At 40.7% G+C, this 16,651-nt stretch overlaps 1 protein-coding gene across 1 annotated transcript in view; it reads left to right on the top strand.

The window, feature by feature from the left end:
* The window catches only part of PTPRO (protein tyrosine phosphatase receptor type O), a 197,805-nt gene that overhangs the window by 162,451 nt on the left and 18,703 nt on the right, over positions 1 to 16,651 (top strand). Inside the window, exons 14-20 of the mRNA XM_026652201.1 lie at positions 992 to 1,126; positions 2,588 to 2,708; positions 4,919 to 4,987; positions 8,915 to 8,998; positions 13,126 to 13,161; positions 15,126 to 15,207; positions 16,121 to 16,211. Coding sequence (XP_026507986.1) covers positions 992 to 1,126; positions 2,588 to 2,708; positions 4,919 to 4,987; positions 8,915 to 8,998; positions 13,126 to 13,161; positions 15,126 to 15,207; positions 16,121 to 16,211 — 618 coding nt within the window. The remainder of the gene's footprint in view (positions 1 to 991; positions 1,127 to 2,587; positions 2,709 to 4,918; positions 4,988 to 8,914; positions 8,999 to 13,125; positions 13,162 to 15,125; positions 15,208 to 16,120; positions 16,212 to 16,651) is intronic.

The following is a 16,651-nucleotide window of genomic DNA, read 5'->3' on the forward strand; positions in this document are numbered from 1 at the left end:
CCAGCTGAAACATCCAATTTATTTTGCCCTATTTTCATATCAATAAACCTCTTCTGATTTTAGCTGAATTGGTAGAAAAAAGGGTTATCAATGAGAACATAAGTTCTCTGTAGGTCTACACGTTTATTTTATTGACTTTCTTTCATCCCATCAGCATTTATAAAACACCTTTTACACCATGCATCAAACACAGAAACAGTCATTAAAACTCTGTACGAAGATTTATAGCGTTTACAATGAGGTGTAAATTTTCTTGACTAGAAAAGCAAGGCTCAGGGGTCTGATAGCTGTACTAATAAATGCTGCTTATCCCTGGGGCTTTACTATGATCTTCCACTTCAAAAAAGTCACCTGTGGGCAAAGTGCAAAGATACTTGAACTACCCTCCACTGGTGAAGGAGGTACGTACCTCCAAGGAAAGGATGAGGCACATTTGTAAGATGGTGTATGGGGAGCTTGCTGCTACTGTCGCTGCTCTGTGGCTAAACGTGACTTTAGCATTCAGAGTTGTCAGTCTGGATTAGGCTCAAGATCTCCTTATCAATCTACTCCTGGTACTAGCTAAGATTGCCGTCTAGGAGGAGGAAGCTTGACAGGGAAGTTTTTTATGGCTGTGGGGCCATTTTCCAGTTCCTTGTGCATGCATCTAGGCACAGTTCCTGTGTGTTGCTCTACTGACTCCCTGGACAAATTGGAAGAGTGGGCACTGTCTGAGGTTCTCTGCTTGGTTTTCCCCCTCTGGATCCTTCATTTGGCCCTGAGACCTGCACCTCCATCTCTGTTTTTCATTTTTTGCCATCAATAATCAGTTAAGTTCTGGATTCTGTGGCCCTTCCTGCATCTCAGGAACAGATCTTTTCATTGCTTAGGTGGGCCCTGCCCACCATCCCAGCATTTAAATAGACTGGCTTCTTTTGCCAGATCTCAATTCACGTAGAAAACAAGGGTTGAATGAGAGAGACAAACTACAGTGTACTTTTTTTGTATCTTTAGGAACCTGTTACTGTTTCTTCACATGTAGTGACTATCTCCAGCCTACTGCCTGCCACGTCCTACAATTGCAGCGTGACTACCTTCAGCCACAACAGCCCTAGCGTTCCCACCTTCATAGCTGTCTCTACCATGGGTAAGCCAGACTTTGCCAGTTCCACCTCTCTACACAGCTATAATGTTTGCCTCTTTGTTCCTTCTGAAGCTGCTTTTCAGGTGTTACTGATATCAGAATTATTTCACTGAAATGTAGCCAGCTCCAGGGTGGAATGGGGCGGCAGCTGGTTAAGTGTTAAGTATTTGGTATTGCTGTCACCTCTGTTCACCACTAGGGAGTGCCTTTTTTTAAAATCGTTAGGGAAACCCCAATTTCTGTGTGTGTTTTAAAATAATTCTAATTAGATTTTTAGATTGGGCTTTATAATTCATAGTCCCTTGCTTCCAGTTTGAAGGAAGACTCTGGGATTACTGCCCTGATGACACCCGTAGAGGAAATTATCATAGCCGTGTCCAGGCAAAATATGGGCAAAGTCTCAGTTACTAGGCTGGGACTCTTCCTCTGTGGTAATGAGAAAAGTTTCTTTCTGCCTTCAGGGAGGAGGTGATCCAGAGACTGAACTGGGAAGAGGTGAGAAGGAAAGGGCAACTGAATGACCTGGAGAGGTCAGAAACTAAAAAGATGTCTCCTGATGGAGCCAAGCCCCTCTAGCATCCTCATGGGTTCTGGGCTCAAATTTACTCGGAAGGAAGAATGCCATTATTGAATCACCATTACCACTTCCTTACAGCTGTGGGACTCCCATCCAGAATAATCAGGCTCAGTTCTGCTTAGTTAATGAGATCAGACCATAAGTGACTAAAGCATATCTTACAAGTAATGTTATGACCTAAATGTCAAATGTCAAAGTTCAGTACTTAGCTTAAACCCCTGTTCTGTTCTAAGGACTGCTTCTGTAGGCACTCTTACAATAAATAGTAAGCTTTACTGGGCAAGGATACTCCCTTCTTTGGTGCCATCACAATACAAATAATAATAATGTCCTGTAGAACTAGAAATAAATCTGAAAAAGCTGATGCAAACACACCTGTTAAGAATGTTCCTGAGCCTTGACTCTGTCTCTAATTGCAACAAAATATTTTAGGCCAAATTATCTGCTGATGTAATTCAGTTGTCTTCAATTGAGTTACCCCAACAGAGAATTAGGCCCTTTATTTCAGACTCAGGTTAGAGACTGTATTGATTATTGCTGACATATAATGCCACAGATGTTGGAGTGCATTGTGGGAGACTTAGATAAATAAGATATCGATATTATATACACTTTTTTTCTTCCTTCCTTTCCTACCTCTTTTTTTCCCTCCTTTTCATTAACATTCATAAAAGCTTCCTGTGCAGAAGCTTGCAACCATGCCACAACTGTGTCATTTCCCCTATTGAATTGTATGGGGTCAGTTACCCTAAACCTGCCCTAACCTCCACTGATAAGATTTCTCACTCCGAAGATTGACTGAGAAGACTATAAAACAATAATATATATAAATATAAAATGATCATGGATTCTGAAATTAATAACCCAGAGTCATTGTTTGTGTGCAGTTACTGAGATGAATCCCAACATAGTGGTGATCTCTGTGTTAGCCATCCTGAGCATTCTCCTGATTGGACTGTTGCTTGTGACTCTTGTTGTACTCAGGCGGAAACATCTGCAAATGGCCAGGTAGGTCCAGTCTTATTCTAAGTTCAAGAAGCTTTAAAATAATGGGTAAAATATAATATTGGGTTTTGCTTGTGTGGCACATGGTACTCTTTGTGCTCACTTGGTGTTTGAGATATCTATAAACATAGTACCTCAAAAGTTTCCCTGTTCGCTGCTGTTTCTTAGGAGTTTAACTACTACTTGCTTTATCGCATAGCTGTTCTTACTGTTGGGTGGAATTATTAGCCTCAACCTCTGTCTTAATTTGGAGCTGTGAAGGGTTTGGTAAAATGCAAATTCAAACCATTTTTAAGGGCTGATTATCTAAGCAGTCATCTTTTCTTGGGCTATTTGATTGCTCAGATTTACTGAATATTAAATAAAATATGAGATGGTTTTAAGACAAATAAAGATGTATGGTTTATAGAATTCTTAAAATCATCCAGATTATTTTGCAAAATCATTTAAATTGCTGGGAACACAAAATTTGCCATTCCAGATCAGATAACTAATCAATCAAGACCAGCCTCTCTGTGCCCAGTATTTGTTCCTTCAGACAGAAGAAAGGCACCTTTTCCCCTCCCTCCAAGTACTGCTCTTTATAAACGATGCAGTTCCTTCATACACCTCCAGCAGCCATCCTATGCCCTGAAGAATGAGATTTGCTTTCCTTTAGCTAGTGTTGTAGCTCACAGTTCACCTTTCTCGTCTGAGTTAATCCTTGACTGGCTAGCTAAACTGGGTGGCTAATCCCCCAGATCCTCTGTATGTAGCTCTGTGACTGGAAGGTTTGCAGGTCTGAGCCTTGCGAGTTTCCATATTCTTATAATCCAGAACCATAATGTGTGTGTGAAATAATACATTTAATTTGAATTTTCCCTTCTAGGTCAGAAAACCAAGTAATGTCACTTCAGAGGATCACTTTAAAAAACTTGCTAACTGATTACACAACAGATAGTTGCATTTCATGTATCAAGTCTTTGCCATATACTCCATGCAAATGAATTTACCCAATCACCCCTTTCAATGCATGATTTGTTCCTTTTGCATATAGCTGGTTCTGGGAAAATCCAGATTCTCTTCCATATTTAAATATCATGCATGCAGCCCAGGGCTTTTTCTTTCTCATTTTCTCTACCACAAGAGGAATTTTTTTTTTAAATGAACTATATACTTGCATGTAATCATTTTTCAAGCAAGCAAGCAAAAATACTCAACATTCAGTTTTTCATTTGATGTTGAGAAGGTCAAAGGTTGGTTTTGTGGTTAAAGCACTGGAATAAAGACTCCAGTCCTGGCTTTGCCACACATTTCCTTTATGGTATTAGGCAAGTCCTTTAAACACTATGCCTCATTTTCCCCATTGGTGAAATGGGGATAATGCTTCCCTACCTCCTAGGGATGATGTAAGGACAAATACAGTATACTCCTGATTATTTGAATAGCATGGGGGGGGGGACACAGATTTTATTCAGATAATCGAGAGGACAGGAGACATTCAGCAGCGGGATGGCCTCCCCCACAGCCAAGGTCTTGTCATCCTCCTTGCACTCCTGGCTGGGGGTCTCTGCTCTGACCTAAACACTCACTTGACGGACAACGGGGCTGCAGAGGGCTCCCTGCACTGCTGCAGGAGCCAATCAGCAGCAGGATGATTCGTTATCATCATCCTCTCAGTCCTTGCTGGGGGTCTCTGCTCTATTATCCAAACCTCCACATTATCCAGATCCCTTCCTTGTCCCCCAGCATGAGATACATGCTGCAAGGGGCATGTGTCTCATGCTGGGGGGACAAGGAAGGGATTCGGATAATGCGGAGGATCAGACAACAGGATTTCAGCTGAACAGGAGAATACTACACTTGGCAGGTGCTCTGAAATTATGGAGATTGGTGCCATTTACATCCCTAGATAGAAATCCATTTTGACAACTTTTTTCTCATCTTATTCTTGAGGCAGAATATTAGGAAGCTTGATCTCAGAAGATGGTGAGCACCCACTACTTCTAAAAGGTCACATCCAGACATGGCTTACGATGGTGCAGATCCACTGACTTCAGTTGAGCTGTACCCAGCAAGTTCAGCCCTTGCTTCAGTGGGAGGCCTGGATACACACCACCTCTTAGAATCAGGCTCTTAGTGATCTGTATTAGGGCAACACCATTGACAAAATCAACAAGCATTATGTTTGTCCAGCAATAATAACCTTGAACTCAATGGTCTTCCTGAAACAGGGAGTGTGGGGCTGGAACCTTTGTCAATTTTGCTTCATTGGAGAGAGATGGAAAACTTCCATATAACTGGTGAGTTATATACTGCTACCTCTATGCTTCCCCCCCCCCCCCATCCTTTTCTCACCATCTACCTTCGTTGGCAAGTCTGACTTTTATGTTCTTATGTTTTTGTTATATGATCACTAGCGCAATTTAACATAAAGTAACGGTAGCTGATTTTTGGTTTTGTTTTGTATTTTATTTGACTGAATGATGGCCCAGGGCCATGTCTTTTGTCAGAAACTATTTTTTGTAGGAAATGAGGATGTACAACATATTCCAACTGGGCTAGCTACATTTTTTTTCCTTTCCCTTACGCACATTCTATATATTTTCTAAAGTAACAAAGGGATAGAAGCCTGATCTATAAATCCATTAGCAGCTCTATGGAGATATATTAATGTCGAGCAGTGAGGTTGCTCTTTATAGATCATCAGCTAACAACTCTGTTCACAGAAATACAAGCCCCAGTGCCATTAGTTATTTTTCCTTTGTATTTGGAACAAGGCCAAGCTAGCTCAAATAGCTCTTACAACTTTGTGCTCAGTGTTGCTGGGGTGTTTGGAAGCAAAACACACCCAGTCAGGTCTGCAAAACCATCTGCAGAAACAGCAGGCATTGATTAGCTATTCCATTCCATCAATAGTTCCATCACTCCCTGAGAGGTGTTAGAGCAAATAAATCCACCCTATTAGCTTCCATCGAGGCAAAATGGGCCCTAGTGATTTCCCTATTTTCTGCTGATGTTGTGATTCTTATTCATGTTCCCGATAGTCCAGTGCTGCTCCTAACTGACTTGTTTACTGTTTTGGGAAGTTATTGTCAGTGACCCCAAAAAACCCAAACATAGGTAGCTTCCAAAGCTGGCCAAAGTACACTATTAAAAAATGCCACCAAAATCCATAGGGAAAAGAAACTAAGTGCTTCAGTTTTTCACTCGTGGTTCAGTTTTGTTGAATGTGAAAGGGATTAGAATGAAGAATTGGTGGACTTGGAACCGTTTCTATGATCTCACAGGGTGTAGGCTGCCAGCAAGGATGGGATTAAATGGATTGATACTGCACCAAAACAAGCCTTTTGCTAATAAGCACACAAACTGAACAAAGAATCCCAGGAAAGCCTGTCAATACCTAACAGCGCTGCTAATTAACTACATATTAAACAAGCTTCACTTGCTTGGTCTAGCTTTAATAGCAGCCAGCCATACTGAGTACATGCTAATCTCCTTCTCAGCTTCTCTTATTTGGAGTACGTTAATTGCAGCCCAGGCAGAAGATCAAATACTCTTGTAAATTAAAAATCCACACTGGAATCAAATTACTAAAATAGCAACAGACATTATTAAAAACAGAAAGGGCTTGGGGGGGGGGGGGGGGGGAATTCATTGTTAGGCTTGCATGAGTAAGTGTGACCATTCCTGTTGCTTGAGTTATCATCTGCATGAATTCTCAAAGATTATACCTGTTTAGTATTTGACCAGTTTAAGGCAATGGGGCCAAATCTTGAGGGCCTCACTTCAGTGGGAGTTTTGCCTATAAAGAAAGATAGGAATTTCAATCAGATTAGGTTGTGGTTTGATGGACACTTTTCCTGTTTGATATCAGAGGATGAAAGGAAACATAGGCCAGAACTGTTCCGTCTGCTTCTGTGGGCAGATGGAATGAAGACCCGCAAATCCCCGACCCTGGAGATGTGGAAGGGGAAGACGGTTGCCTTGGCAACAACATTCGCTCCTACTCCCAGGCCCGGTGAAGGCCCTCTGTGAAAATAGAGGCTTGCTTGTGAAGGGACCCACTTTGTCCCCACACCAGCCCCACAGGGATTCCTCTCAACTATTAAGGAGTAAGGACCTGATCTTATAAACACATAAGCACATGCTTAACTTTAAGCATGTAAGTAGTCTGGATGTCAGTGGTATTGCTCATGTGCTTAGAGTAAATCATGTGCTTAAGTGTTTACAGGATTGGTGCCTAAACCACTCTCCCACTCCATGCTTCATAGCTGCCTGGAGGATGGGTTGTATGGGCAGCATCACCAGGTGAGTTCTGGGCAGCATGTTTCCCTTGCCCCTGGGCAGACTTGTATCTGACAGACCCCCAAAATCTGTAAAAATCTCTATAGATCTTGGGCCCAACAGACTCCCCAGCACCTTTTATTTGCAGCAGCAAAAACAACAAAAAGTAAGAAACTTCCTAGAGTTTCCACTTCCCTATGTGGGGTTTTCCTGTGTAGGCTGGATGATTTGGGTTAGGGTCACTTACTGCAGACGCAGCTTGATTTTCACTCTCTCTGGTGCACACACATGCACACTCTTGCTCATACACACGCCCCATTTGTGCTGCTATCTCCATGTTAACCAACACCACAGACAAAGGAAGTGTCCATTCTTTGTTCCTCTTTTAGAGTAGTCAGGCATAGGTCAGCAGTATTACTTCTGGGAATTGCCAGACATTCATGATAAGCCAAATCACAAAATTCTTACTCCGTTAAAACTCCCATTGATTGAATAAGGAGTGCAGAGTCTATCAGTTTCATTAAGAGTTAATGTTTGTAAAGTACTTTGATTATACAGAACCAAATTCTACTGAGTGCTGTAAAGCCAGAGTAACTCCTGGATTAATTGAGTTTCTTTGGATTTATATCTGTGTAACTCAGAGCAGAATTTGGTCCATAACGAGGGCCGGCTCCAGGCACCAGCTTACCAAGCAGGTGCTTGGGGCGGCCACACCAGAGAGGGGCGGCACATCCGGCTCTTCGGCGGCAATTCGGCAGTGGGTCCCTCACTCCTGCTCGGAGCGAAGGACCTCCCGCCGAAGTGCCTCAGATCGCGATCGGGGCTTTTTTGTTTGTTTGTTTGTTTTTTGTTTTGCGGGGTGGCTGCTTGGTGCGGCAAAAACCCTGGAGTCGGCCCTGTCCATAACACACAAATATAAATGTTAAGGGTTATTTTGTATCTAAAACTTATATTTAATAGTAGTGAAATCTGCCTTAAAAAATTATCCACAGAAACAACAGAAATAAACTGAGTTTAGCAAAAGAACAAATAAAACTTTGCTGGAAACCTTGGGGAACAATGTATGGTGACTATTTAAGACTTGGTATTGCCTATTAGTGGTATTGCCTTTGCAGATTCATGGTCATTTGCAGAAATCTGACTCAACAGGACTGAGAAGGTATATGGGCCTGATCCTTTGACACTCATACACATATTCCCACTGAAGCCAATGGGACTACTTGCCAGAATGAGTTTTGCAAATTTGGGCTATATAATAGCTATACGTAGCTGAAAATGAAATGTAACTCCCTTGAAATACCCTATATACCATAAACTAGAGCAATATAAATGATGACAAAGTTGTGGGTAGGATTTTAAAAGTACCTTGGTGACTTTAGGCACCGCTGAAAATCCCACCCTGAGTTCACATGGAGCATCTTTACCTGGCACCATTACATCCATTAACATTGCTTTAAAATATTGGGCTTAAATCTACACTGCCTTGCACTCTGTGTAGTTACACCTCTACCCTGATATAACGCTGTCCTCGGGAGCCAAAAAATCTTACCACATTATAGGTGAAACCGTGTTATATCGAACTTGCTTTGATCTGCCGGAGCACGCAGCCCCGCCCCCCCGGAGTGCTGCTTTACCGCGTTGTATCCGAATTTGTGTTATATTGGGGTAGAGGTGTATTTGCACTACTGTAAAATGCTCCCATCCAGTTGTGTACAATTTTACACTCACTTTGAACAGGTATAAATTTCTACACAAGCTGCAGGATCATGGAGTACCAGTGCCATGGAATCTAATAATTTTCACGTTTAACAGAGTAACAGGAAATTTTTATCCTGTTAACTAACCTCTATTATGCAATTGACTGAGCTCCTGAGTTTAGTTTGTCTTACTAACTCTCCTCACTTTTTTTCATCTTTATATATGTTATCTATTAATGCTCACAGGCGTAGAAGTGTATTTGCTTTCCTAACTCTGCTACCCTCATGCCTCTGGACTGATTATCTTTTGGCATTTTATATTAATCCTTGGTAAGTGATTTTACTTGTTTTTCCCTATGCAATAGCTAAACCATATTAATTTCCCAATACATGAAAAATGTGCTCTTTTGTTTTCAAATGGTTGGAAGTTCTTGAAGTTACAATAATTTTCATGTGCTGAAATATGGACTGGAGATAGTGTGTGTGTGTGTGTGTGTGTGTGTATCAAAATACATGCTACTCGCTTCACATTTTGCTTGTTTATGCTCCTACCCATTTTGTTACTTAAAAAGAAAATTTTGTAGTGGTCACTCTCACGCACTTCATTATTGTCCCTGTGCAACTTTTGTCACTTTATTATAAACCCCCTTGTAACTTTTGCTTCATCCACTTGCTGATTGCCTGATGTTGCTTTCTGCTGCCATCTTCTCTTACTAATTGCTTGGTGTTAGCTCACCTGGGTAAATCCAGAACAACCCATTTGTTTTTAAAGGTGCAATCTTTCTCCACCAAAGTAAATAGGTGTTTTGCTGTTGGGAGCAAAAACTGGCCCAGAATTTGTACAGCAAATGCTTTGAGCTAGCTCTCCCCAACCCTAATAAATGGGTCACACCTTATATTAAGGTTCCATTTATAAAGGATTAATAAATGATTGATGTTTTGATAAGTGGTTAATCAATTGATTTAGATCCAAAGGCTTCTTACACCCTGGTTTATACAGGTCTGTCTCATCTTACACAGGGGTTCCGTTCCGCGGTTAACGCGTAAAGCGAAAACCGCATATAGCCAAAATCCCATTGAGTTCAATGGCGGGCGAAATCGCCCGCACTACAGGTATAGTATTAAAATTGTTGTTTTTCTCTTTTTTTTTGTTTTTTGTTTTTGCCGACCGCGTAAAGTTGAAATCGTGCATGTTAAATGAGTGTAAGATGCGACAGACCTGTAACCATCTCCAACTTCTTTAATTGCTGCATTTATGAACAGCCATAACATGGACCACCCATGTAAATAGCTTGCTTATAAACATACAAAATCATAAATGAAATCTTAATATATGTATGACCAAGAAATTTTTACTTAATGGGTGGGAGTTTGTGCTCCTCTAGATCTGAAATCAAAGTGATGCCTCTGCTGTTTGGTACTAAAATCAAGAGAATGGCTCTCTCTCGCTGTTGCCAAAATCTTTTACCAGGATGGTGGCAGTATTCTTGTGGAATGGCAGTGCCCAGTTAAGTTAATCAGAGGAATATATTATACAAGGATTGTGGAGATGAAGTATTATCTCTGGTTTTGTTGCCTATTTAAAAGCACTCCTCTAAATTGGGATCGGATCTAGATAAAGTAAACTTTTTGATTACTAGAGAAAGGGGCCGAGTCTGCTCCCATGGAAGCCAATGGGAGTTTTGCCATTGACTTCTATAAGAGCAGGAGCAAACCCTCCAAAAATCACTCAAGGCCTGGTACTCCATTGACCTGCCCCTTGTGTCGGGGCACTGGAACAATTTGTATAGTGGGGGTGCTGAGAGCCATTGAACCAAACTGTAACCCTGTATATAGTGAAACCCACTTCAAGCCAGGGGGTGTGGCAGCACCCGCCGCACCCCTAGTTCCAGCACCTATGCTTTGTGTAGTCATTTACACCAATCTAAAGTGGATGTAACATGCTATCAAATCAGGATGCTAGTATTCTACACCCACGCTGCACTATGTAAATGACCCCACAAGATGCGGCACTGTGGAGAATCAGGCCTTCAGAGTGTTAGATTAGTTTTTACTAAGCCTATATTAAATCTATAATGTAAATGGAATACCAGCATGAAATGAAATCTCGTTTCAAGCATCCTTGTTTTACGTGCAGTTTGGTTATGACGTTTTGTGAATACTCAGCAGCCATTGCAATGTAAAGTAACAAAGGACTCTTGAGATTCTGAAAGCTTAATAAATGTTTTTTGTTTGTCTCATGAGGTATGGATGTCAATCATCTGTTTTATGTGCCTATTGAAGTGTTTCTTGGAGGAGATTTCTTAGAAGCACTCACATCATAGGCAGCACTTTAATATTTTTCCTTTTAAATTAATCCTGTATGCCAAGCTTTCAGATTTACCCTAGTCACAAGGGATAACATTTGGATAGCCTGGATAAATTCATTCTAAAGACTTCTTTGGCAAAACTACTGTTAAGATGTAAAATAAATGTTTCAAGGGTATGGGTATAGTCAAGGTGCACATGTGTCGGTGTCTAAATAGCAAAAAGTTATTTCAAGTTAGATAGATAATGGTATATATTGTATTACATAGTAATTGTTCCACACTAGTGTAGAAATGTTATTGGCATCGCTATGTTAACTCTGCAGACGCACCATCTGTTATGAATGAAAATGGATTGTTATAATACAACAAGAAGGTACTGCCCAGAGTAGTAGCTGATGATGGAGCTGATCAAAAAACTTCTATTGAGAGGGAATTATTTAGAAAGAAAACAAGCCGTTTTAGCTTCATTCCGTTTTTTGTTGTTTTATGAAAAAAATCAGAACAAATTTTTTAGAAACATATTCAAAACTTTAGTTTCATTTCCAAAAAATATGTTTTGACTTTTTGGGGTGTTTTTTCCCTTCCTCTTACTTTTTTTTTTTTTTTTCCTTTTGAAATTTCCCCCTCCTCCTTTTTATTCCTCTGGAGATAAAAGGAGGGAAAACTTAAATTTTCTCTTTTTCCAATTTCCTCTGTATTTTTCCTTGCTATTTCAAAACATTTTTTGAAAATACCAATTTTTTTAAAAAAAAAAGCATTTTGAATTTGTTTAAAAAAATTAAAAATTAGTGTTCCCGTTTTTGGATTTTAAAAAATCTAATTTCAACCAATCGTAGCTAGTATAAATTGCTTTAGCCAAGAGTATCTAGAAATCACTTGATTATGACCATGAAATAAAAAAGTTTTAACTTTATTATAGCAGGACATACTTAAGGGCAGATATCACTAATGTCGCAGAAAAAGTATTTAGCACATCTGATGGGCCTTTTATGGAGCAGAAATTTGTTCAAGCTGTCTGATTGTCCTAGCAGACATGATCGATAGTTCTTAGAAACTGTAGCTAAATTAATTCAGAATGTGCTCATTTGGACATATAATCTGACTGGTTAACATTGTTCCAGCTGTCAGTGAATTTAACCTCTTCAGAGGTAAGCAGTAGACAGTGTAGTGAGTTAGAGAGACAAGGTGGGGAAGGGAATATCTTTTATTGGACCAGCTTCTGTTGGTGAGAGAGACAAGCTTTCAAGCTTATGCAGAGCTCTTCTTTGGGTCTTCTTTAGTGTGTGAATTGTCACATATTAGAACTGTTTTCAGACAGACGTGAGCCAGGATTCCGTGTCTGGAACAATACGTAATGTATGATGGTGGTTAGTATACTGCACTTTTTATTTCCATTTCTTAAGGATTACCTTGCTTAACTCACTCATTTCCTACTTCTGTTGAAATGTGTGGGATATTTGCCATTGCCTTCATTGTGGAAGCAGGGGATCATTCCTTATTCTGATTATGTAGTGTATGTGAAATGCCATGCATAGGCTAGAATTTCTTAGCCTCATGTGTGTTTGGAAAGGAGGAAGTAGGTTGCAAGGGGCTTCCAATCCTTGCACACTTGTGAAGGGCCAGGCATAATCTCAGTCCTTGTGTTTCTATCATCTGTATGGTGGCACTAGCTTTCCTAGAGGAGATTGGACCAGGTGAGGCAGGGACAGAGCTGAAGTGACTGTGATGGAACTTTATGCTGCAATTCATAAAGGGATGTAGCAGGCTAATTTGGCTTGCACTTTTGGAGGGATTATGCCAGGCTCAGGCACAAGGGGTGAAATTTGTGCCCTTTGAAGTTGGTTGCAAAATTCCCATTGACTTCAGCATAATCAGGATTTCACCCCAGGTCTCTGAGCATGGTTGCCTGTCTCTCCTTCTCTGAAATGCAAGCAGTGCCTTAACGCCATAGGGTGAAATCCATAGGGAGTTTTGCCATTGACTTCAAAGAGATCAACTTTCCACTCACACTCCTGACCTATTAAGGAAATCATAAAACCTACACATTGAATTCAGATGGAAACCAGTTCAATTTTGACAGTAGGGCTAATTTTTAATCAAGTCCAGATGATGAGTTATACTGAAAAAAGCTGTTTGTCTACCTTACAGGAGTAAAAATGGATTAAAGAAGAGGAAGCTGACCAAGTATGTGACTTTTTGATATTTAAATAATATTTTTAAAAAATTGATGGTCACATTAGACTGAACAATAATTTTTATGACTATAGGAAATGTGTTGAAGTTACAGAGATAAATATTCTTCATTCTGGTAAATACCTCCAGAGAGAGATTGTAGCAAGAGATGTCTGGAAGCACATGGCAACAGATAATTACACTAAATCAGTGGGTCGGGACCCAAAAGTGGGTCAGGACCCCATTTTAATGGGGTCGTCAGGGCTGGCTTAGACTTGCTGGGGCTCGGGGACGAACTGAAGCCCGAGGGATTCAGCCCTGGGCGGCAGGCTCAGGTTACAGGCCCCCGGGCTGGGGATGAAGCCCTTGGGCTTTGGCTTTGACCCCTTCCCTGCCCAGGGCAGTGGGGCTCGGGCTTTGGCTTTGGCTCCCCCACCTGGGGCAGTGGGAATCAGGCGGACTCAGGCTTTGGTCCTCCCTCCTGGGGTCATGTAGTAATTTTTGTTGTCAGAAGTGGGGGGTGGGTCGCAATGAAGTTTGAGAACCCCTGCACTAAATCAAGAGTACCCTGTGTTTTGTTTTATCTTCTCAACAGCTGGGTTGTAGTAAAAGAGCTCCTGACTGATAGAAAATTAACCACTGGGGAAAAATCAATGATACTAAGTTAGCAATTCCAACAGGGCCTTTCCTCATTTAAAAATGACAAACGGTGAAAAACTGCTATTTCCTTCTTGATATCAGGCTCTGATGGCAGTTGCTGTTGTGTATTAGATCATTAATGTTAAACAGGTAAACAGGAGTAATTATCTGGAGATAAAAGACAGTTCCTTGGTGGCATATTGCTTCAAGTAAATGAACGGATTATTGTGTACATGCCTCGGTATTTTGTAAATTAAAACATGATAATTAAGTGAGGAAAACTCTTTGCTTGTATTTCATTATTTAAGGTGTTAAACTAATGACTCATTCTTTAGCCTGAATTCAGGGCCTGATCCTCAGCTGGAGTAAACAGGCATAGCTCCATTAGAGTCAATAAAGCCAGGCCACTTTATACCAGTTGAAGATCTGGCCCAATATGTCTGTGCTCCATTGTCTTCAATGGGCGTTGTGCCCATTTATGCTAGAGTAGAATTTGGCTTCTAATGTCAAACATGGCAAACACCTGAACTTCTCAAAGTCAGTGGAAAACAATTGTTGCTCTGGGGCTGAAATTTGCATTTTTTACATCATAGACCTTGTCTGACCCAAATTCAGGCCAATGAAACCTATTAATGGCTTGTGTGATTATGGTGCATGTGAAATTTAAAAAATTGTGTTTACCAGATAGTTCCCCCTGTATGAAAGGGATTTTTGTGTGTCACTATGGCAGTTTAAATGAGCTGCTTTTGCTGCCATCCAGGAAGTAGTGCCATTGTATTGTAATTAAAGATGACCAGAACATAAACCCTGGATAGGACCATCTGAACTGTGATGGGATTTAGAATCGGGATCCAAATCTGGCATCCCAGGCTCATTTTTAATTGAAATGGAGATTTCAATCAGAGCTATAGCTAGAGGGTCCCCTTTAAAACAGTTTGATTTGAAAGGTGAGGAGTTGGTAGCTCTCCTGACTCTCAATTCTATGTTCCGTTGCCAGTGGGCCAAATCCTGCATCCTAAATCAGGCAAAATTCAAACTGAAGCCAATGGGAATTTTGCCTCAAGAATTTAGCTTAATGATGTGGGTAGATTTAACCTATTAGCGGCAGTTGCCCACATGGCTACAATACAGTACATGTAATCACAGGTAAATGATTCATCAGACAGTATGTGTCACATTTCAGGTACACAGACTTCAGATTTTTTGCAAGCTCTATCCCAGGTATAATTACTTAGTAGAATACAATGCTAAAAATACAGATTAGTGAATTGTTAGTACTCAAAAACAAAACAAACCTATTTAAGAAATTAATTTCTTTTCCATGTGTTTTTGAAAAGCCCTGTGCAGTTGGATGACTTCGATGGCTACATCAAGGATATGGCCAAAGATTCAGATTATAAATTTTCTCTGCAGTTTGAGGTATGTATATGGAGACGACAGCTCCTGGCTGCCTCTCCCAAATTGGACTACTACTTTTGCCAGACTGAAAGAACCAGATGGGTGGTATGATTGCGGCATTCGGACCCACACATCTGTTGTAGCATAGTCCACGTGGCAGCCTAAGTTGACTGCAATGCATTTTTAAAATGAAAAATGGCATTGGTGACAACCAAATCTTCTGAAACAAAGGGACAGTTAACTGGGGACATATGGTCTTGTTTGACTAGTTTATTTCCCCAGTGCTAAAAATGCAAGATTGTCAAGTGAAGACAAAAGGGAACTACAAACACTAGGTGGAATCTTGGATCTGTTGATCGTGGTGGCAAAACTCCATTTGACTTGATAGGGTTAGGATTTGACCCACTGTTCTCTCAGGTGGCACACATTGTGTTCATCTTATTTATGATCGTATGTTACAGAATATTTTAGATTGATTATTTAAGGTAATGAATAGTAATTATATAAATCTCAGGATCAAAAGCAGCTGTGAGTTGTAGGTAATTGAGGAAGCATTACTGAAATCTAGCTCAGATGGTGACACCATCTGATAGCTATTCAGTGGCCTATGTGGAATGAGTTTGGTAGATAGGAACAAAATCATCAGCTTAGGTGACAGTAACTGACAAACGTACTGACAATCTCATCAGGGTAGCCAAAGGTTGAATGGGCATGGAGACCAGACTTCCTTCCCACTCTTAGAAGTGGTCGCCCAGGTATGAGCCACATGATGAGGTATTACAAGGAAACTTGCTGTATCTGTAGTGTTCGTAAATAAAGTGCTTTGGAGTCCAGGGTTGTCAGTCTGGCCGTTGTCAGAAGCATTATTCACAAACCATTCATTTTCAGGCGTTAGTTAATTTAATTGCAACATTTTCCCTTCTGTCATACACAGGAGCTAAAACTGATTGGGCTTGACATACCCCATTTTGCTGCTGACCTTCCCATGAATCGATGTAAAAATCGCTATACAAATATCCTGCCATGTAAGTACAATAGACGCAGACTCCTGCGAGGGTCCCTTGGGGGAAGGCGGGGGGGAAAAAGAGTTTTAATTGTGGAATTGGTGCAGGTTTTCCAGCAGGTAAAAGCTTGTTTTAAAAGCTGTCCTTGGAGAGAAATAGGTCTCCCTTCGTTTTGAAAGGGTGAAGCTCTGTGTTTTATATTTGTCATGATTGAAAATAGTAGGTCATTCCTACTGCTGAGCAGCCTTCTTCAACTTTTTTTTCCCTCATGATTTTAATGAGATCCAAAGAGACCTGACAGTGAAGACTCTTGAAGGCAGGAGCGTGTAGCAGTAATGAAGCCGTATCCATGCAGCGAGAACTGGGCATTACTTATTAGTATGGCATGCTGGCCCTCTACAGTTTTGCCTTTGTTATGCTGGAGCGTGTGTAATTGTGTTTCAGGATTTTAAGAGATTATT

The sequence above is a fragment of the Terrapene carolina genome, unplaced genomic scaffold (genome assembly GCF_002925995.2).
Source record: "Terrapene carolina triunguis isolate 2854851 unplaced genomic scaffold, T_m_triunguis-2.0 Scaffold112, whole genome shotgun sequence".
In the NCBI taxonomy this organism is placed as follows: Eukaryota; Metazoa; Chordata; order Testudines; family Emydidae; genus Terrapene; species Terrapene triunguis.